Source organism: Lissotriton vulgaris, chromosome 1_1, assembly GCF_964263255.1.
Source record: "Lissotriton vulgaris chromosome 1_1, aLisVul1.2, whole genome shotgun sequence".
NCBI classification, from domain to species: Eukaryota; Metazoa; Chordata; class Amphibia; order Caudata; family Salamandridae; genus Lissotriton; species Lissotriton vulgaris.
The window spans coordinates 1,028,889,257-1,028,913,554 of NC_141685.1; the positions used below are offsets into that span (position 1 = coordinate 1,028,889,257).

Sequence of the window (24,298 nt, forward strand, 5' to 3'; positions counted from 1 at the left end):
TTGAGCAGGTGAGCTGCTACACCTGCTAGCACTTTGTGAACAATCTTGGAGCTGCAGTAACTCCAAAATGGTAACACTTTGAACTAATAGTGTCATCCACTTACCATAAATCAAAAGTATTGGTGATGTATTGAGTGAATTGGGATGTACAAACATGAATTGGGATGCAAAAATGAACAAGTTACTTACCTTTGGTAGCACCTTATCTGGTAGAGACTCTATCTAGCTGCAGATTTCTTACATTAGATATCCCCAGGAATCAGACTGGATCCGGAATTGTTTTATGAGCAGTACCCCTGCTTGCCAGAAGGTGGCGTTGTTCGGCTCCAAGTGGCATAGTTCGCACCAGAAGTGACATGCACAGTGCCTATATTAGGGGACTAACGACCATGCTCAACAGTTTGGGATATCAAACTCTCTGAGCCCAGTCTGAAACCACAAGGATGACTTGGGCCTGGGCAGGAGTGGTATGGGCAGAAAGGTGTATAAGAAGCCTGAGCTCCACTTGAGACAAAAAGAGAATCCGAGCAAAAGCCACCTTGGAAAATCTAGCGTGCAACCCGCTGTCATTGGGCAGTCTCAGAGGTGACGAGCCGATCTAACCAAGGCTATCCCTACTGCTGAAAGAAACCTTGCACCGGATGGAGACACCATTTGTGAGCCGCTAGGTATCAGTAGCTGAGTTTATCCACCCTGGTGTTCAGAGAGCCTGCCAGGTGTTGAACCACCAGGGATTTGCCCTGATGTTCCAGCCATGTCCAGAGGCGCAAGGTCTCTTGACAAAGAGCCCACAATCCCACCGCACCCTGATAATTGCAGTTCTACATGGCGTGGTGTATTATGTGGCATCTGCACTAGCCTTTTCCTCATGGAGGGTAGAAAGGCTTTCAATGTAAGCCAGATCGCTTAGAGCTTCAGCAGGTTGATGCGGAGTCTGGATTATGCCACAAACCAGAGGCCTCGGATCTTCACCCCTGCCAGACGTCTACCCCATTCCAGGAGTGACGCATCTGTCACTACCGCCAGATCTGGTTGGGGTAGGGAGGGGTCTGCTGCTCACCCAATCGAGGTTCATATACCACCACTGCAGATCTTTTGCAGTACCCTCCGAGAGCTGGACCATGTTGAAGAGATATCCCTGATGCTGCATCCACTGGAACTTTAGGTCCCACTGCAGATCCTGCATATGCTAGCTGGCATGTGTCAAAAGCAGATTTCAGGAGGCCATAAGGCCCAGCAGCCTTTAGAATCAGTCTCACCAAAATACAGGAAAGAGGCTAAAAGATCAGTATCATAGCCTGAATATCCTGGACTCACTGTTTGGGAGCATAAGCCCGAAACTGCAATGTGTCCAGAAGATCTCGGATGATAGAGAGAGTCTGAGAGGGAGTCAGTTGTGACTCCGGCACATTGATAGTGAAACCAAGCCAGTGCAGGAGATCTGCCATATTCTGGAGGAGAGAGACGACTACCTGGGATGAGCCGGCCATCAACAACCAGTCATCGAGAGAGGGAAGACTGGCACCCCTGATCTCAGCAGATGAGCTGCTACCACCACCATCATCTTGGAAAACACCTGAGGGGCGTTGGTAAGGTAAAAAGGGAGCACAACAAACTAAAAGTGCTTGTGGCCCAGCATAAACCGCAGGTAAAGTCTGTGGGCAGGCAGTAAGGGAATCAAAGTATTCATTCTGCAAGTCCAACGCTACCATCCAGTCTTGCGGGTCGAGAGCAGACAGAACTTGAGCGAGTGTGAGCATTTTGAATTTCTTCTTTTCAGGGAGGAATTATGAGGGCACATGTCTAGTACAGGACAAAGGCCTCTGTCCTTCTTGGGCAAAATGCAGTGGGAATAACAACCACAACCTACTTCTGATGTCGGCACCCTCTCTATGGCTACCTTGGCCAATTGAGCCTTCACTTCTTGGTGGAGTAAGGAGAGATGGCCGCCTGTCAGTCTGCCACAAGTGGGTGGCATGGGTGGAGGGGTGGTCACTAAGGGGAGGTCCCTTTGGACAATCTGGAAAGCCTAACATCTGGATGTTATCAACCTCCAGTGGTGCAGGTGATGGTGTATCTTGCCTCCCACTGGTTGTCAATGATGGTCAGAGAGTAAACTAAAGAGGATTGGAGGCTGCAGCTGCTGGGGGTGATGGACTGGCCCAATCTCTCGCTGCCCAACCCACAGGGGCTGTGGCTTAGGCAACCTCTGCCTGGCAAGGGCTGGGAAGCTTGCGTGTCGTGGGGTTGAGCAGGTAGGGACCGGATTGGGAATTATTTCAATGGCCATGAAAGGAGCAAAAAGATGAACTGGGGTTGGCAAGTGGCCATGGAAAAGCCCAAGTACCTGGCCGGAGCTCGGTTATCCTTGAAGCACTCCAGAGCAGAGTCTGCTTTGTCTCTGAAGAGACAGGAGCCATCAAAGGGCATGTACATGACAAAGCTTGGACATCCACTGAAAAACCAGTAATCCTCAGCCAGGCATGGCGCTGTAAGGCCACTGACGAAGAAACGGCATTGCCTAGCGAATCGGCTGTGTCCAGCTGGCATCTGATTGTGAACTTAGCTGCATTACTCCAATCCATCGTAGCTTGGTAAAGTATGGCCCAAGCCTCCTCCAGGACCTACGCAACTGAATCCCAGAGTGAATGGGAGTAACAACCCAAAAGGTACGCGGTGTTCAGTGCCAGGCAGGTGGAAGAAAACATTTTCTTGCTTAAGGTGTCCAGCCTTTTGGATACCCTATCTGGTAGGAAATGTTCCAGAGTTTACTCAGGAGGTGGAGGCATAGACCACCAATCTCTCAGAGGTAGGGTGTTGGGTGAGAAAATTGGGGACCCTTGGGGCAAGGCAATGGCAGCGGGCAATTCACTGGTGTGGGCAGCTTGAGTGTAATAAACTGACTCGCTCTATTTAAGATTACACTGGATTTCTCTACAAGTATTAGTGTGTAGGCTGGTGTCAGGCACAACACACATCTTTTAACAGTAGCTCACATTTTATAAACTGTAGCATTTTTGGCAAGTTAGGTGTCATATTTTGTGAGCGCTTTCAATAAATCTCTTGTTCTTATTTCTTAGTATGACGGTGGACCTGGTGATTCATGGAGGGCCCCCTCTGAAACCACCTGGTTTCCACCTGTGAGTCTGGTAGTTTCTATTCTACTTGGAGAGTGCCGCTATCACCTTGGTCCTGATGAATGCCTTTGAACCCTTCATTGGGTTAGTAGCGGAAACATGTTGACGATTTAGAGGGAAGAGATTTTCCAAACCCACTGTCCTCTCTTATGTTTTAACCCTTTCCACTAGGGACACAAGAATAAAGTATAAATTTTGTCCACCAGGAGATAGTTTTATTGACCACACTTTTTCCTTGCACTTTGCCCATCTCAGATTCAGATTCAGATTAGCTTTATTCGATTTTTTATTAAAATCATAAAAGCAACAGTAAAGCATAGAAAAATACATCTAAATTTCATTACATATCAATTGTTAAAAGCATAATTAAATTAATAAAACAAGTCAGCTAATCAATATAGAACAATTCCCTGTCAAAAGAAGCACATATAGAAATAAGGAAGAATCGTACATTCAGTGCAATTTAGTGGAGTAGGGATCTAGGGAAAATCATCAAGCAGTGGTCTATGAAGGTTCGAATCTATTGGCAGCTAGTAAGCTAGGGGCAATTAGATGCGCGGAGTCCCCCGCCCCAAACATTGTAGTCCTTTACTGCTGTTCTTGGTAACTGGGTAGGTGGAATGCTCGGAATTGGGCCATCCCCCTCTTTATACTTGCAGGATCGTAAATAAGGGACTATTTTCCTGTGCTTGAATCTAATTAGCACCAAGTCCCCTGGGATGGCTTTTGGCAAAGTGCCCAACCACCTCACCCTCCTAACGCTTAGGATCCCCCCATCTAGGTCAGGTGGCAGGGGTCTATTGGTCTGTAACCAAAACATAGCCTTATGTAATAGATCTTGACGTGTTTCAAGTTTTCCGTGAGTTAGTGGTGGGATCCCAGAGACAACAGTCACATAAGGGGCGGCTTCAGGGGGTAGATTAATTAATTCGTGGCATTCTAACAGGTTCAGGTTTAGCCTCAATATGGTTTGTTTGTACAGACGGTATGGTTTGATAATGCGTATTCCTGCGGGAATTCAGCTTGGGTTTTTCCGGGACAGTGAGGGGAATAGGAGGGTCTAGTAATACTGGTTTGGATCTTGATGGAATGTGTGTTTTAATTATCAGTTCAATGCTAGATATCCTGTCCCCCAGATCGTTAATTTTTGCCACCAGTGGTGAAATTAGAGAGGTTGATAAATGCTCAAGCTGGGCCAATAAAGTTGGTTGAGGGGATGATGGGCGGTTTTCCATTTTTCCATGCTCCATATCCACCGACACAGAGCTGGGGTTGGAGTGGGGATGAGAGGGACTGGAGCATAGTTTTTGAGTTTTGGCTGGCTCCCGTTGACAATGGCATCATCGTTCTTTCTGTTAGTGTTGAGCCCACCCGGTAGTGCTTTGGCTGGAGATTGGGGTTTATTAGAGCAAAGGGGTGACATCTGCAGGGTGGCGTTTACATCGTCTGGATTGGTGGCTATGCTTATAGTGGGTAAAAAGTCAGGAATATATTTAGTTCCACACAGGGCATTAAGCTCCTCCCAGATAGACATGGTATGATGCGAATCGCCAAAGTGGGTCGATAGAAATGGTAAGGGGAATCACAGTACCTCTTCGATAGAAATGACAGGGGGGTGGCCCGTCCCGTCCTCCTCGTGCCTCCGAGGGCCACAGCGGGCCCGCCCTTTGCCCGGGCTTAGCCCGCGCGCAGTCCCGCTCGGGCTGCAACAGTCCACAATCCCCAAAGGTGACCTCCCAGGTCAGTGATTGTAACAGGTCCCCCGCTCCCCCGGGGCTCGCGCTGGCCTTAAGCGCACCTCCGGGGGCGGGACAGGATGCAGGATGCGCGCCTTCCTGGGCGCAAGGGGTGCTGGGAATTGTAGTTCCCGATCTGCCGCCTCGCCGCGGTGATCGGGAAGCGGCAGGCAGCAGGGTCTGTAGGTCCGGTGACAACAGGGGAGCAGCGCTCGGGCTGCAACAGTCCACAATCCCCAAAGGTGACCTCCCAGGTCAGTGATTGTAACAGGTCTGCCCATCTCTAAGAACCTTTACTTTGCTTGTCTGATTTTTTTTTTTTTACTTTGTCATTTTCCAGAAATAAAACATTTGGAGTTGTTGGCAAGCTTGATAAATATACTTAATATATTTGTATATACATGACATAGAGGAATTCGTACATCTTTTGTGACACAAGCAAACTTCTGTGCAGTATTAATTATACAGCCAATTTCCCGTCACCTCCCTCCGCTCGCACAGTCATTTATGCCCTCTTCTTTAGACTCTGTGAAGCGAAGTTTGAGAACATTTAACAATCAATACCTATCCCTTGGCTTCTAGCACCTATTTTACTTTGTAGATATGCTTTGTATGGAGCCCATATGTTGCGTGGTCTACTGCGAATCGGCATCAGCACATTGTAGGAATCTGCATTTTTATTGCAAAAAGTCACATCTTTGTACCATTCTGCAATCTTCGGGACAGGGCTCCTCATCCAACGCATCACCACTCGCCTTTTGGCCAGCAGCAGTCCCACCGCCACAAGTCTCCTATCTCGCTTTGGGATCTCAAGGTCTATCCCTAAGAGGGCCAATGTTTGAGACTCTGATACTGGCTGCCTGATTATTCTTTGAAGGTCTGGTCTGCGATCACCTTCATCCAGTAATTATGTATCTAAGGGCAAAACCAGGCCAAGTGTCCAAACCCAGCAACCTCTACGCCACATCTCATACATCTGCTGTCTTTGCGCAAGCCGTATCTGTGTAAGCGTGCTGGGGTGTAGTATACTCTGTTAAGGTATTTGAAATGCACCAATCAGTGCCTGCCATTTTGCGATATGGTCTTTATGGTTGAGCAGCAGTGTGCCCATTGTTTGTCAGTGAATGTTACCCCCAGGACTGTTTGCCATTCTAGCTGTGCCTTCCTACTTGCTGCATCATCCTTGTGTCATATCAGTTGATAAAGTACAGAGAACCCATGAGTTGGGGATGTTGCCTGTAGCAGGTAAGTTAAAGGAGTTATTTTGTGTGATTCTGTCTGTCAGTATCTAACGGTGTACGTAGCAATTGGTGTGCTTTGTGACAATTGTATGTGGCATTCAGTGTAGCCTCAGGTATTCATTTTATAATCTCACCCCAGGGTTTCAGGGATTCATTTTGGAAACAATCTTGCATGTTTTTGACACCTGCACCACAGCTCTGTTGGCACTCAGTGAACACCAGGTACACCATTCCACAGGTATTTTTGGTGAGAACAATAGGGAAATTTGTTGTCCTGTGTTGTTTTTGGGAGAAGGTAACACGTATTGCCTATAGGGTCTATTACACGGAGCTTGCGTCGGGCCGTGGAGAGAAGGAATCGCAGGAGTGTCAGTGGGGCTGCAGCCACCAGTTCCATGTGCAGATGGGGGAGGCCCCGCGGCCCCTGAAGCCAGCAATAGGCAGGTATAATCTGTACAGCTCTGTAATATTTTTCTACGTCAGGGGCATCCAATCCGCACATCGTGTATGGGAGAGTTAATGTGCTCCATCCCACTCGCTGCTGTTTTCCTGTTCAGGTCAGACGAATCATGAGCCAGCGCAGCATATGGAACACCGATTTTGGTAGTAATATTGGTATTTTATCAAATAAGAAATCTGGGGAGGGCTATCATCTTCATTAGCGCTATGCGGCCTAGCAATGAGAGGGGCAAGCGTATCCAATGGTCTATTGCATCAGTTAAGCGCTGCACAGCCTTCCCATAGTTCTCCCTAATCACTATATTGGCGTCCGAATGGACCCGTACTCCTAAATATCTTTCTGGTTCAGTCAATACCAGAGGGAATTCAACTTTGCTTGTCTGATTGAAAACACCAATTCTCCTCTCCATTGGAGAGTTGCAGCCCACATAAGCAACCTTGTGGTCTTGGTGTAAGGAGGGAACGCAGTGATGAAGCATGTCACCCTCGGATGAGTGTGGGTTCTTGTCCTTAAAGAAGTGCTCTCTCACAGTCACCATATGTCCTCCCCATCTCCTTTTTTAGGTCTCAGCTGACGATAGCAGCGCACATGCGCTGCTCTCAGCATTCAAGAGCTTTTTGGAATCAATACAGATTCCAAAGTTGTGTTTCTGCTCTGCCTGCAGTTTTCATTCGTGCAGGTCGTTTGGCGTCACAAATTATGCAAAAGAGGGTGCAATGACTGCACCAGAGGTATTTTAATCCCTCTTGGTTGCCATCCTGTCACTTTTGGCCCCGCCCCCCGGGACTGGATCTTTTAATGGCAGCAGAACATGGTGGGTTTTATTATGACTTTTGGCACTTTGTTTTTACCTTTGTGTGTGGGCTGTGCGTTTACTCGTGAGTGACATTTAATAATGTGCTTTACATGAGTACCAGTTATCTTACATTGGAGCGCTTTACATGAGACCCAGTTACGTTACACAAGGACACATTTGATTTTGATACGTACAGGGTCCAAAAGTAGTCGTGCTGCGCTGTTGGTGTAGTTTAGCACATTACCCGTAACTTTACTACGAACGTCACATGGTTCTTGACCAATTGGAGCAATCCGCATGAAAGAGGCACAAAAGCACCAGGGAACACAGTTTGTATATACAGCAAGACATACATCCAGGAAACGGAAGCACTCACAGCGGTCATACGGGCTTGCGGGCAGCCATACAATCGGTGCTCAGTGATACCAGCAACATAACAATTCATAATGAATCGTGCGCGGCCTCTGATGGTTAGTCTAGTCGCCAATACCGCACTTTGGAAACTGAACCATTTTAAGAAATCTATAACCCTATTCTTTCGCCCCAACCACCACCACCATGTCCAACATGTCCACCACCACCACCACATCCACCACCACGTCCACCACCCCAACATCCACCACCACCACGTCCACCACCACCACCATGACCACAACCATGTCCACCACCACCACGTCCATCACCACCACGTCCACCACCAGCACGCCCACCACCACCACGTCCACCACCAAGTCCACCACCACCACGTCCACCACCACCATGTCCACCACCATGTCCACCACCACCACGTCCACCACCACCACCACGTCCACCACCACATCCACCACCACCTCCACCACGTCCACCACCACCACGTCCACCACCACCACCACATCCACCGCCACGTCCACCACCACATCCACCACCAGCACCAACTCCACGTCCACCACCACCACCACATCCACCACCACCATGTCCATCACCACATCCACCACCACCACGTCCACCACCACCAAATCCACCACCACCACCACATCCACCACCACCATGTTCACCATCACCACCACGTCCACCACCACCACGTCCACCACCACACCGTCCACCACCACATCCACCATCAGCACCAACTCCATGTATACCACCACAACATCCACCACCACCATGTCCACCACCATGTCCACCATCACCACCAGGTCCACCACCACCACCACGCCCACCACCTTGCCCACCACCACATCCACCATCACAACCACCACTTCCACCTCCACCACCACGTCCACCACCACCATGTCCACCACGAACACCACCACCATGTCTACCACTACCATATGCATCACCCCATCACCACGTCCACCACCACCACATCCACCACCACCATGTCCACCACCACCAGGACCACCACCATGTCCACCACGTCCACCACCACGTCCAGCACCACCTCGTCCACCACCACCACCACCATGTCCACCACCACCACATCCACCACCGTGTCCACTACCACCACATCCACCACCACCACCACGTCCACCACCAGCACCACCACCACATGGATATATGATGTTACAACGCGGACTTTTACTCCGCATACCGTTACAACGCGGTTTTTACAACGCGGATACTGTAACAACGCATGTATTTACAACGCATTTTTTTACAATGCAGGTACCTTTACAACGCAGACCATTACAACGTAAGTATTGGTAAGTATATGTTAATATTAATAATATAATAGTAACTTAATTTTAAAAATATAATTTAATGTAATTTTAAATAATTTAATTTCCGTTAATTATTTTAAATTTAAATTAATATTACTTTATTTTTACCATGTACCCCTGTACCCCAGAAACTGAAAACTGACCCTAAACCCCAAAAATAAATTAAAGTAATTTTATGAAATATAATTTAAATTAATTATTGAAAATTAAAAAAAATATAACTTTATTTTTACCCTGTACCCCTGTACCCCAAAAACTCAAAACTGACCCTCAACCCCAAAAATAATGCAATGTAATTTAATTTAATTTATTTACTATTAAATAATTTAATTTAAAATTAAATTTAATTTATTTTTACCCTGTACCCCAAAAACTGAAAACTGACCCTGAACCCTAAAAATACCCCTTTACCCAAAAACTGAAAACTGACCCTGAACCCTAAAAATACCCCTTTACCCAAAAACTAAAAACTGACCCTGAACCCTAAAAATACCCCTTTACCCAAAAACTGAAAACTGACCCTGAACCCTAAAAATACCCCTTTACCCAAAAACTAAAAACTGACCCTGAACCCTAAAAATACCCCTTTACCCAAAAACTGAAAACTGACCCTGAACCCTAAAAATACCCCTTTACCCAAAAACTGAAAACTGACCCTGAACCCTAAAAATACCCCTTTACCCAAAAACTGAAAACTGACCCTGAACCCTAAAAATACCCCTTTACCCAAAAACTGAAAACTGACCCTGAACCCTAAAAATACCCCTTTACCCAAAAACTGAAAACTGACCCTGAACCCTAAAAATACCCCTTTACCCAAAAACTGAAAACTGACCCTGAACCCTAAAAATACCCCTTTACCCAAAAACTGAAAACTGACCCTGAACCCTAAAAATACCCCTTTACCCTAAAACCCAAAACTGACCCTAACCCCTAAAAATACCCCTTTACCCCAAACATATAACATTTAAAAAATAACTATATACTTACCAATACTTACGTTGTAATGGTATGCGTTGTAAAGGTACCTGCGTTGTAAAAAAATGCGTTGTAAAAACATGAGTTGTAACAGTATCCGCGTTGTAATGGATGCGTTGTAACAGTAGTGCGTTGTAAAAAATGCGTTGTAACAGGTGCACACCCCACCACATCCATCACTACCACATCCACCACCACCACATCCACCACCACCACTACCACCACCATGTCCACCACCATCACCACCACGTCCACCACCACATCCACCAACACCATGTCCACCATCACCACTACCATGTCCACCACCACCACACCCACCACCACCACCACATCCACCACCATGTCCACCACTGTGTGCACCACCACCATGTCCACTACCACCACATCCTCCACCACCACCATATCCACCATCACCACCACCACATCCACCACCATGTCCACCACTGTGTGCACCACCACCAGGTTCACCACCACCACGTCATCCACCACCACCATATCCACAACCACCACATCCACCACCACCACTTCCACCAACACCACATCCACCACCACCATGTCCACCACATCCACCACCACGTCCACCACCACGTCCACCACCACCACCACCATCTCCACCACCACCACCACCATGTCCACCACCACCACCACGTCCTCCACCACCACCACCACCATGTCCACCACCACCACCACCATGTCCACCACCACCACGTCCACCACCGCCACCACCACAATGTCCACCACTGTGTGCACCACCACCAGGTTCACCACCACCACGTCATCCACCACCACCATATCCACAACCACCACGTCCACCACCACCACTTCCACCAACACCACATCCACCACCACCATGTCCACCACCACCACGTCCTCCACCACATCCACCACCACCACCATGTCCACGACCACCACCACCATGTCCACCACATCCACCACGTCCACCACCACCACATCCACCACCACCACGTGAACCACCACCTCATCCACCACCGCCACATCCACCACCACATCCACCACCATCACCACGTCCACCACCACCACGTCCACCGCCACAACCATGTCCACCACGTCCACCACCACGTCTACCACCACCACCAACCATGAAAGGTAAAGTGTCACTGGAGGACAGGGGCAATAGGAGTGTCAACCCTGGCTGTACATGGGACATTTAAGGATGCATTGGGTGCGACAAGATGGGAATAGGGGCTAGAAGTATTACACCAGACCCAAGATACATTTTGTAGAGGCGCAATGTCACAGGGGCTCCTGTAAAAGCACTCACGGCATCTCTACCTCACAGTGGCATACCTGCACGAGCCACTCACTCAAAACAAGCATTGGCATAGCCAAAAGGTCTTGCCTTTGGGACCTTATAAGGGTTTAGCCATGCAACACTTGATGTTGTTGCACCAAGGATATTGTGCTGGATAACTAAACACTTATAAGGTCCCAAAGGTGAGACCTATTGGCTATGCGAATGCTGGTTCTATGTAGAGACCAGATGTATTTTGTGTGTATTCTCTTTGGCCAGGGAGCCGTACGTCATTGGTTAGGTATCTTGGTCCTTTTGGACCCCTCTTGTATATTCAATCTTGGTGTGTGGTGATATCATAGGGATACAAGGCCTTGGTGTAGTAGGGTTCAAGGCTAGGATCCTCAGGCGGAGTTTACTATGTAATGCTCGCATGGGTCTTCTCCCTCAAGGGGCATAAAGAGCTTACAATAAGGGCCCTGTGGGGGATAAGACCTCCCATGGTCTGTGGGTCAGTAGGAGGAAACTGTGTAGGTAGAAGGGTGATGGTGGAAGAGGTGCTGTAGGGTGAAAAGGGAGGGGCGCTGGTGTCTGAGTCTCTAACCCTCTTCAGTGCTGGCTATCTGGAGTGCTTCAGGTCTGGTTTATCGTCAAAGGCCAGGCTGTTTTCCTTTTGTATCTGAATGAGTTATGGAGCCAGGACTTGGCAAGGATCTTGGCAATGTCATGGTGGATAAACATTTTTTTCTGTTAAGCAATGACAATCTGGCTCCTCTGTGGAATCTGATCTTTGCATGGAGGGGGGCTTTGACAGTGGTTTGATGCCAGTAGCAGTGCAGCTTTTGTAGTTGATTTCATCTCTGAGTGGGCCTTTTCAAGGCCTCGTGGCTGACGCAGCATCATGGAATGACATGATTCGGCACCTTTGATTTGGGTTTTTGTAGGAGTCAACTCAGTCCGTTAAGCATGGAAAGTACCTGTTGGAGAAGCTAAGCCTGAGGGTTTATGCCGTTTGTCGGCTTGACTCAGGGTTCAAAGCCCAACTCCCTCGGAAGCAGTGCTCTGCCTCTCTTGAAGAGCATTTTGGGGGTCATGGCTTCTGGGGCATTGAAAAGGAGTACAACATTGTTTGTATATGGGTTGGTGTCTGTTCCTGTACCTCTTCATCTTGTGTTTTGAAAGCCTTTGAGAATATGGACTGCAGACTCTCACCTTCTTGGGCTGCTACATTGGTGAGTGCAAAGACTCTTCCTTCTTGGTGCTAGGGAGGTCTTTTGCCCCAAAGATGACAGTTGTCTTGGAAGAAGCTTGCCTCTGCATGTTATGGTGAACCCACCACCATTCTCTCTGGTAGTGGAGGGCTTTTTGTGCAGCAGAAGACCTGTCGGGTGCCACAGTAGGTCTCCATGTGAGATGGGAAGAGGTACAGATTACAAACACTGTGCTAGTCCCTCCAGGGGTAAATGGTGTGAATCTATGGAAGACTTGGAAAGGTCCATACCCTTACTCTTGGTGCATTCTCCAAAATATTGTAGAGAAAGATTTAAGGTTTGCAGAGGGCGGGAGCCCAAGGGAACAGTGTGTCAAAGGCTAAGGGTCAGTGATCATCGGCTCTGACGCCGCAGTGATATTGTTCTTGTGGGGATTGAAAGGTGAGTAGCTAGCACTGAGAAAAACCAGCGTGGAGTGCTTCAGTCTTAGACCTGTGTTCTCCAATGTTTAAGCCCAATGGCACAAGAAAAACGTCTGCACTAGAGCTCGAGTCTTGGTTCAGTGTGAAGTCTAAACAGGTCTTGTGACTCCAGCTTCTTTGCAGAAAAAAAGCATATGTGTCCAAGTACCTAAGGGTAATAAAACTCTGCACTGTTGTGCTTTAAATGTAAAAATGGGAATGCAATTCGAATTGTGGGAAGCTTTAGGGATGGACACAGGTAAAATAAGTGTAATAAAAGGAGAGATACATAACAAATTGATGTAAATCGGCATATTACCCCAAACAAGTTCCACTGCATGTTCCCTATTGCAAATCCTAATTCACAAGGGGTTGTAATCAGTGGGGAGATGTGCTGCACAGCTGGTGGAGTGGCTGCAAAATTAAATCATTCTGAGAGGAAATTGAAGGAGTAGTTCAATGAATAGTGGCACACTCCTTACCAGATGAGTATCAGCTCACAATACAAGTTTGGGCGTTGAGAGGAAGAAGAAGCGTGGAGAAGGTGGAGAACAGGGCACTGAAGGATACAAAGCTAAACCATCAATTCCTACTGCCAGACTCAACTGCGCTGCCACAGTAGGGCCATCCCCACAGGATCACCTCCAGGTCATTAGGGGCAGACAGGTTATAAAAGGTCCGCCTGTGCAATATCAAACTCTCTGGCAACCATCAGTTGTTGTGACTTCTTCACTTTTCGCTGAGTGACTCACAGCCAATGTGAGAGAGAAACATTAGAAATCAATGGTACATGGAACCCCCTGGAGGACTTTCCCTCAAGAGGCCTACCTACAACTGCTCTAGCACCCTGGCTATGAGCATTGAACTTATTTTCTTGATTGCTAGGTTCTCTTTTGGCTTCTTCCTTGGGTTGAAGTGAAGACTGTACGAATGATGCACCCTTTCTGAAACTGGTGTTAGAAACAGTGCATTACCTAATAGAAGAAATTGTATGGATCCTCCCTTGGAGGGGGTGACAACATGTCGACGGAGAGGGAGGAAGGGTATGTTTCATTAAGGACATCCATGCCTGTTTAAGAATTGCTGGACTGGGAAACGTCAAGTTCCATGTAGAAGAGTTATAAGCTTACACTTCAAAACTGCCCCTGACTCTACATAAATTCTCAATAGAAATAATGTTTAAAAACCAAATGACAACCCAGATGACACAATAGTTGACCTGAAGCTTTTTAGATAAACATGACATCTGGGTACCAGCAATGTGGTGCTGGATTATCCAACTCTGAGCTGGAGTACATTTACTACTGTTTTGGGTCCTTTTTTGTCTGTATGAACTGTGAACAGCAAAGGATTTAAACTTCTGTGTGTGGGTGCAGCTACATCCCTAAACCTCTTACTAGCTCTCTCTTAACCTCTTTAACTCTTCACAAACCCCCTTTTCTTTATCAGTAAGTATTCCCCATTCCCCAGCCACTCCCCTCTGTCCCTCCCACACTTACTGCTAGAACGTATACATACATGTGCGAAGATCTCTGCAGACAGAGTGGAGATCTCTGCACATAAAAGAGACGAAGGCGTAGACCTCAGTATGTTAGTTAGTGAATGCCATTTTCTATTACGTTAGTAGTACTACTGTAGTACTATTAAACATACTATAAAATTCAATTTGTGTATAGGCCCCATTATTTAAAATTAGATAAATATATTTAAATTAGTTAATTATTTAATACACATTTAATTTAATAAGATAAAATGCTGAAACCTTTTATTTTATTAGTTCGTTGGCAATAGATTTTTGCAATTATTTTATGTCTATATTTTATACCAAAATATTTTTAATAATTGTTTTAATGAATAATAAACTTTATTAATTTCCCTATACTTTCGCATAAGATCTCAGCAACAGTGGCAGAGTTCTCAAACTATGTGTGAAAAGTTACCAGTAGTAACATTACGCTCCAAAATTCAGTCACCTTCTGAATTGGGAGGGTGGAATCATAAGTCCACACTCGAGAGTAAATCATGACTCCGAAATGGTGAATAGCACACAAGTATGGATTTACACTTATGTGCAGGTGTAGATTTACTTCGGAGTCATTTTATATGTGTACACTCACTTCCATGAATACACTTGAATACAAGTTGTGTTTTCACTTTGCTACTGTGTGTGTGCTGCAAAAATACTTTACAGATGGCCTGCTTTTGTGCCAAGCTACCAGAGGGATAAGCAGTGGTTCATTTGGTGACTTTTTGTGGGTCTCCCTGACAAGGATTGAGGCGGTTGCTTGAGTAGGTTTTTACCCCCCTCAACCCAATTTTTCACAATAATCAAGCCCTGATTTATTTCTATGAAGACCATTGTCATGAGGACTCTCAAGCATTAGCTTCATTAGCTTGTTCTGAATTATATTGAGCTGCGTAATGGTTTGGGTCCAGGGTAGATCTCCGTGTTATACATTTGCTGTCTTAGATTCCTCGGTATACACTGACCCTACGTCCAAGGCAACTTTTGACACATCCATCGCACCATTTGATTAAAAAAGTTCACTGTGATATTCTTCCTGACAGGATTTCCTCAGGGTTGTGACATCCTCTCTGCGTAAATAACACATTGCCAGTGTTTTTCTCGGGTTTACTGACAGCATGAAACGTTAATGTCCTTAGAGAACAGACACTGCATTCTTGCTTTCTGAACTAGTATGTGCAAGCCATTTTTTCAAGAACCTGTCTGTCACTCATCTTAATGTTTGACAGGGCCATACGCCAGACGTATGATAGCTTTTATTACAGAGAGGAGCTCTTACTGAGCCCCAAATTATTTTGTGTTGCGGTATGCAAAAAAACAATCTTGCCAAAGTTAATAATGTTTGTTAGCAACTCATACACCTCAGGCACGTTTGAGATGACTCTGCCAAATGTCACTACTAAAAAGTGACAGGAAAAGATTCTCCAATTTACTAGACAGAAATACGCAACAATAACTATGCTATAATATATGAAGTATTTCTAAGGCATCTTGTCTACGGCATCCACTCGTCACTTGGTGGCAAAGCAGCACACGCACATGGCATACAAAACGATTAGGCATCTTTGCATCTAGGATCCTAAACAACAGCCCTGTATCCACCAGGTCCACTTCAGCCTTTCTCCAGTACAGGAAAGTGCTGAAGATGCACTGTTTCAAAGAACGCCACGTCAAGAAATAGTAAGGGTCCACAAACCAGCTACCTCTCAAATCACTTGTTCACTGCATACATTTGCCCCTACACACAGAACTCCACTGCCTGCCTAGGTTTGCACTATACATATACCACCTACTTACAAGCAAACCGAAACAATTACATTTCTAGTTACTAATTGTAAGAGTAATTGCTCGGATGTCGAGCGGCAGTACTTTTAGTAGCAGGAGCTACTGCTATAAAGACTCTACCTCCACTACACACCTTCAAGAATCGTAGGATCATCTGCAATTTGTATCTGTAGCAGGCTTAACAATATAGATCAAGGGGCAGATTTATGTTAACTGGCGCATCCCCAGGGATGCGCCAGTTAACATGCGCCACAGTGCGCCACAGCTCCGCCAGCCATGGTGCGCCGCATTTATAATGCGGCGCACCATGGTGCAAAAACGGCACAGATGCGTGACGCATCTGTGCCGAAAATGTGGCGCATTGCTGGAGTTGCGTCGCAAGCGCGACGCAGCTCCAGCAAGGCTCGGGGGTGCCCCATTTTAACAATGCTGCGTCAAGACCTACGCCTGCTTCAAGCAGGCGCAGGCTTTTGACGCAGCATTGGCCTAAAAGTGACTGAGTGAAATCTCATAGATTTCACTCAGCCACTTTTGCGAGGCGCACCTGCCCCGGAACGCCCACCCTGCGCCGGAACGCCCACAAGCGGCGCAGGGCTTTACAACGTGACGCATCTGCCTAGATGAGTCACTTTGTAAATCGTTCGTAGGGGTGCGCCACGTTTATGCCGCCTTGCGTGACGCAACAGCGGCGTAAACGTGGCGCAAGGGCCTCATAAATCTGCCCCATAGTACCTAAGTAAGATATGAGCATCTTGTATTAAACAATAGCTTCTGTTAGTGATATACAAGAAACAGCAACCCCTCTCCAACCAGCTTCGGCCGAGGTCGGAGAAACAGATCATGGGTATTTTCTCGGGTATTAGGGAAGCAGTCACATTTTGACCCTGCTGGAGACTAGAGGAGAACCCCTTACTTTTCCTAGTGCGAGGCTAGCCCTTTACTTCACCTGTGAACATTGTGAATGGAATACAGGTCTCAGTGGGTCCACAAGGACCCTTTCCTCAGTGACGTACTACATTGCTCATTGACCCAAGTGTATATATACACATTACACCAAAACAAAGATGTGAAAGTGTCCTCGCTCACTGTAATCTGTATACTTTGCTACTGACTCTTTAGCAAACTTTTCTAATGTGATTATTGGTGTCCTTCTGTCAAGAAACAAGTTATTTCCGATGTTACACTATATTAGAACATTGGAATGTTGAATGCTCCATTGAAAACAATGGAGTGCTCCGGGCTTCTAATGGCGGCTAGAACCCCCGAGCATCAACATTCCAATGTTTGTTCACAGCAATAGCTGTTAACAAAGGTCTCACGGAGCCTAAGGGGATTTCAACCCCCTCGGTCCCTGGGGGGCCTCTGTTTTACAAATTAGAATATTCTCCACTCTAGGGGCAGAATGCTCTAATAGCCTTAGAGTCATCCATAGCAGGCTCTACCGGCCACTACAGGCATGCTCCCTTGTGAAAGGCCCTTTAAAGCCTGGGCGGGCCTTTAAAGGCCGATAGAGCCTGCTATGTTGGGCTCTAAGGCTATATTAGAACATTGGAATGTTGGGAGCTCCATTGAAGACAAAGGCGTGCTCCGGGCTTCTAATGGCCGGGAAAAGCCCAGAGCTCCAACATTCCAATGTTGTTGTTCACAGCTGTTGCAGCAAATAAAGACCTCACGGAGCCTGAGTGGATTTCAATCTCCTCTGGCTTTGTGAGGCGTTTGTTTTATTAGTTAGAACATTCTGCCCTCTAGTAGGGGAATGTTCTAACAGCCTTGTAGGCCTCCATGGCTGGGCTATACCAGCATTAAAGTCCTGCTCCCTTGTTTAAGGCCCTCATCTTTGACTCTGGCTTTTAATGCTGGATCGGGCCTTTAATGGCCAGTATAGCCCCCTACGGCGGGCTATACGGCTATATTAGAACACTGGCATGTTGGGAGCTCCATTGAAGACAATGGGATGCCCTGGGATTCTAATGGCCGGTAGAAGTCCGGAGTTCCAACATTCCAAAGTTGTCATTCATAGCTGTTGCTGCGAACAAAGGCCTCATGGAGCCCAAGGGGATATCAAACCCATCAGGCGCCATGAGGCCTTTGTTTTATTTGTAAGAACATTCTGCCCTCTAGTGGCAGAATGTTCTAATAGCCTTATAGGCCTCCGTAGCTGGGCTATACCAGCCTTAAAGTCCTGATCCATTGTTAAAGGCCATCGTCTTTGATTCAGGCCTTTAATGCTGGAACGGGACTTTAATGTTCGGTATATCCTCTATGGCGAGCTATAAGCTATATTAGAACACTGGCATGGTGGGGCTCCATTGAAGACAATGGAGTGCTCCGGACTTCTCATGACTGGTAGAAGCCCGGAGCATCAACATTCCAATGTTTACCTTTGCTCACACCTGTTGTTGTTAACAAAGGTCTCATGTAGCCTAAGGGGATTTCAAACCATCAGGCTCTGTGAGTCCTTTATTTTACTATTTACAACATTTTGCCCTCTAGGGGTGGAGTGTTTTAAAAGACTTATAGCCCTCCGCAGCGGGCTATAGCGGCCATTAAAGACACAGTCCCTTGTTAAAGGCCCTTGTCTTTGGCTTGGGCTTTGATCGCTGGAGTTGGCCTTTAATGGCCGGTACAGCCCGCTAGGGCAGGCTATAAGACTATAGTAAAAGCCATAATTTGTGTGCAATCTTAACTTGTATTTTCGAACACTGATGCAGCTTTTACAAGAAAACATTGCCATCAATTGAACAGACCGTATTTAAAAACATTTTTCAATGAAAATTAATGTAAAAAAATGTACACTCTTGTGCAGTCTTTCACTGGTTCCCTGATAGTTGTTAATGCAAGGGATGGAAAAGAGGCTTCTAAAATTTTTTTGTCATTTTACATTTTGACCCGGAGAACCTGGTTGACTATGCACTACCTCGTGTGCCAGCCTATCAGTAGGGTGCAAGAAACGGCTTCTTCGGACAATGTAACTTTTTCAGTGGTGTCTCTCATATCACTGTCTCTCGTTTATTTAATTTGGATTTTTCTCTTGGCCCTTCATTTCTGACGGTCTTTTTTTTTTTTTAAATGCTCCTTTCCCATCTTTCCCCTCGAGTGTTGCAGGAAATAGGTTCCAGGAAATGTTTTCGACCCAGCAGCTGATCACATAAGGCTTTTGTATCTTGTTTATGCATTTTCCATTCAGTGATTTCCAGTCTTTTCTGCGTGGCAGCCCCTAGGGAGATCACAGGTGATAAGACTAAGGCCCATGCCAAAGGTATGCTGGGTAATGCAGGAGAATGCCGACTTCACCAGACAATTTCTCTTGATACACGTAGGAGGCATGATCTCAGCCACGTTCAGCCGGGTAAATGAAGATTGCGGTGCTCGGACAAACGCCATGTACAGAGATGGGGGACTGTACAGTATTACCGTGGTCCCGACCAATAATGGGAATAGAATTGATTGGCTCTGTAGGCTCGCCGACTGAGTAGGGCGAGCAGTGGGTAGAGAAAGTCCAAGTGAAAATTAGGTGTCAGGTGGCTAGTGAATCGACAACACACCAATTAATATCAATGTGAATATTTTTTCAAAGTTTGAACCTGGTGGCATCCATCCTTTCTTTTTTTATCTCCAGGAATAGACACCATCAATTTCATTCAAATGTTATGGGCGATTCTGAGCTCCAGGCAAAGAAAGATTGCTACAACTCCCCTCTGAACTTTTCCCCATGAGCAACAATTTAACTAATCGCACAATACAGCAACAGACAAAAGAATGTACTCACTGTCCTCCAAAAAGTTGCATTCCAAGGAGGGCAAAGACGACGATGAAAAGGAAAAGAAGAAACAGTAAGCTGATGATGGACTTCATGGAGCTCAGAAGGGAGACCACGAGATTGCGCAGCGAAGCCCAATACCTGGAGGAGGGAACAGAAAGCTATTAGTGATCCCGGAAGAGAGAGCAACATATGTATCAGTAGTCAGTGCATCATTTGTAAAATATTAAGTGCCCGGGCTCTGACCAGGAGCCCACTGCAGCTTGCACCACCCATCGCCCTTCTCATTGCTGCCAAAACAACTAATAACCACCTCTTTCGCATGTGAGTGAGACAGTTCAAATTATTCCAGGTCCCCAAAGCAAAAGAAGTGGATGGGGAGGCAGGTATGAGCAATTTTAATGTATATTGTATTCCTAAACAACAGTTGTTCTGCTCATCTCTAAATTGGATGAGCAGTGCCACCATGTGGTAGACTGTTCTAAATATGTTGTTGACAATTAGGTGCCGGTGCTGAGCACCGGAAACCAATTAAGTACAGAAGCTGAGCACCAGAAAGCACCGGCTCAAATTAAGCACTGTAGTCAACACACCTGCCAACTCACACGATGCCATTGTGTGACACATGATATCAGTTTCCATAACACAGTCTCCCGTTGATGAGCCGATATCACAAGGTGGCTGCGAAAACAAGCCAAAACCCACTGTAAATAATGGTTCTCCAGCTTGTTTTCTGAGGCTTTGAACTGCCGATGTCCATTAAGGGGTGTGAAGGAAACCAGCCTCAGCAAGTTTTTTTGGGTGGGAGGAAGGGAGCTTGGGGGCGGGGTGGGGGGTTCAAAAGTGCCTCATAGGTACTTCTCTGCACGAGACCCCCACTTTTCAAGGCCCTGCCTCCTCCTCACACAGTTAGATTGTTCTTCAAGTTTGCAAGCATGAGTTAAGCATGCAAGCAGTGTGAGAACCATAGCATTCAAAGATGCCATCTAATTCAGTCCCCAGAACCAGAAAGAAGCAACATATTTTGCAAAGGAATAGAACAACAATGCCCTTGCACTATACAAATTTTTTTAGAACATTTTAGTAATGTTAGTGTTTAAAGAAATAATCAGTTTGTGTACATCCACATTATCGGAATGACTTTAAGAGAATCAATCATCCAAGTTGAGGTATAAAAGTTCAAAAACGATGTTCTGTTCTTGGTGTTAAGAGCCTGTTTATTGTTCCTTTAGTTATGCCAACACGTGTTTCATCGCAGGGAACACACTGCGAATCTTCAGGGCCTTAATAAAGAACGTGTGACAATTGTGCTGGAAATGTTCGGTTTAGGGCACTGCTTTGGTTAGTATAGTTTCCGGGTGATTCGGAAATCCGTGAACACGCTGAACACTGCGTCACTGGAAAACGGCACCGGGAACCTCAAGAGGGAGCCTAGCACGTATAAGGTGTACCCGCCTTTAAAGAAAACAGAGCGTTATTATATATTTTTTACTCTCCATGACACTTGTCGACTCCTCCCGGTAACTACGCACGCCACTACTGATCAAGATCCCTCAACTACGCAGTCAGCGTGTTCACGGATTTCCGAATCACCCGGAAACTATACTAACCAGAGCAGTGCCCTAAACCGAACATTTCCAGCACAATTGTCACACGTTCTTTATTAAGGCCCTGAAGATTCGCAGTGTGTTCCCTGCGATGAAACACGTGTTGGCATAACTAAAGGAACAATAAACAGGCTCTTAACACCAAGAACAGAACGTCGTTTTTGAACTTTTATACCTCAACTTGGATGATTGATTCTCTTAAAGTCATTCCGATAATGTGGATGTACACAAACTGATTATTTCTTTAAACACTAACATTACTAAAATGTTCTAAAAAATTTTGTATAGTGCAAGGGCATTGTTGTTCTATTGTTATTTGTGTGGATCTTCTTGGTCCAACCTTGAGCGGTTGTGTGAGATTACCGCTCGCCCTTTTGCCTTTACTAGCTACTTCACAGTACTCTCTACTTTGCGGACATACAGGTGTGCGCCCAATCTCTCTGGTAAACGTAAAAATCTCCTTGCTGTATACCCATATTTTGCAAAGGAATAGGCCTATTCTGGTAGAAGGGATGAGCGAAATTTTTTGTGAGAAAAAAAATCTATCTACACATATTATTTCTTGGGAGGGTTCTTTCACTGCAAATGGATTTTTGAAGATGTTTTTCCTCCAAATCAAGTCGTATATGATCTTGATCTTGAAATGTGTTTTTAAAATCATAATTTGTGCCTAAGTTATAACATTTTGATGCAAAAAAAATAGTCATGACGTTCGCACTGGGGAACTGCGCAACTTCGGACACTCATAGGGGCATATTTACTAGAAAGTGCTGAAGCGTGTCGTTAAGCCAAGAAACCTAATGACATGCTTTGTCACTTTAGAAACGCAGGGCTGCATCATATTTACTAGAATATAGGGCATCCCTGCATTTCCCCGTGCGATGGCGCTAAATTAAGCTGCCAAGTGCCAACGCAGACCCCTTTGCACCATGTTGCAAGGGTGCCTGTGTTGAGGGAAAGATTGTATATGTGCAGGAAAATGCCCCTTCCTACACATAAACAATCTTTAAATGCTGTTTTGTAACTTCTATGTGTGCTGCTTAATGCAACACACATAGAAGTTGCAAAATAGCATTCTTTAAATGATTGTTCATGAGCAGGAAGTGGGACCTTCCTGCACATAAACAATAATTTGCATTTTGCTGTATCTATGTGTTCTGCCCAAGGAAGCACACATGGAAACAGCAACAATTAGGAGAAATAAAGCATTTCTCCTCATTTTGCCTGTTTAAGACCAGGTTTTCCCTGGTCTTAATTTTGGCGCGGCCTCATATTTACGCTGCTCTTGTAAATAGGGGTCAGCATTAAAATCAATGGGTGTTGCGTGGAACGCCCACCACGACACCCATTGCCGGCCCTTTCACGCTAAGTGTAGCATGAAAGAGGGCATTATTACCAATTACCTTATTTGTGAATAAAGCTCCTATCGCCATCACAACGTCACTAAAAGTGACATTGTGGTGGCGATAGGGGGTTGTAAATATGCCCCATTGTTAGGAGTCCTATTGCATTTGGTTGTGATGGCAGACCGGCACATTAATACAAGCTTCACTTTTGTCAGCATCCTTGTCAAGATGTGTGCAAATTACGCCGTTGTTGACATGGTTTAGTATAAATCCATCCCGAACAGAGAAGCCCAGTCCGCTTGTGCCTAGTAGTTTCTCCTGCTCCTTCTGACAACGAATCAGATTTGGACTTTGGGGTCCTGAAAAGAACCAGTAGCAGTCTTACAGAAACTAGACCAGTGTTTAATTCATAAAAAAAGTAAGCGCTGGGGCCATCTTTAGGAGGCCACAGCAGTTCGCACTACACATTGCCACTGTACTTACACAACTACTAACCATCACACTGAAGTGTGACAATCCAGGCTGTTTGAGGCCGCCAACGGTTTAAGAATGGCTTGGGTGGCAGGTATTATTTTTTTTAATGTATATTGAATTAACAAATAATTGATTTTTTGCTCATCTTTAAATTACACAGACAGCGCCACCATGCGGCAGCTGTCGTAAGTTCAGGTTCAGACAATTAAGTGCCGGTGCCAAGCACCGGAAACCATTGCTAAAATTAAGCACTGAACTAGAATCCCTTGCAAATGAAAGGCAGACATGCAACCAGCATTATCATACTATGACACACTAGATTCAAAGGGCAGCGGTGGGACAGGACAATATCAAATTAGTGACCTGTAAGTCGAGTGGTTGATACAGACTGGCACATCGTCAAAGGAATACTGGATTCTGTCCGAAGACATGGGACATGTTTGGGGACATCTTGGAAGCTGTTCAAGTACCACAGTTTTACAGCAGCTATCAGGAGTGCACCAAAGCACCAGACTAACCCCAGTGCACTTTACTGCATAAAAGCACGCATTTAAGAGGCCCAGCCAGAACACGCTTCTCTTAGAAACATATGTGGCATCAAGGAGTAAGGGGGCAATTAGAGAGGAGCCGTAAGGACTAAGGAAAGGCAACTTGAGGAAAGATGGTCAGTCAGAGAGGTAGGGCAGACAAGGAAGGAGCAAGTGTGAGGACTGTAAAGAGTGAAATGGGAAATAGAGAAAAATACCAAACACAGGGAAGGAAAGAGTGACAACATCAGAAACGATTTGCAGAAGGAAGGGGATAAGCTAAGGGGATGGTAGAAAAGTTAGAG

At 46.0% G+C, this 24,298-nt stretch overlaps 1 protein-coding gene across 14 annotated transcripts in view; it reads right to left on the bottom strand.

Annotated features, from left to right (window-relative positions):
- Positions 1-24,298, bottom strand: part of CACNA1A (calcium voltage-gated channel subunit alpha1 A) — a 1,308,076-nt gene that overhangs the window by 718,185 nt on the left and 565,593 nt on the right. For all 14 annotated transcript variants that reach the window (XM_086961990.1, XM_086962030.1, XM_086962039.1 and 11 more), the window contains one exon: positions 20,049-20,180. In XM_086961990.1, coding sequence (XP_086818116.1) covers positions 20,049-20,180 — 132 coding nt within the window. The remainder of the gene's footprint in view (positions 1-20,048; positions 20,181-24,298) is intronic.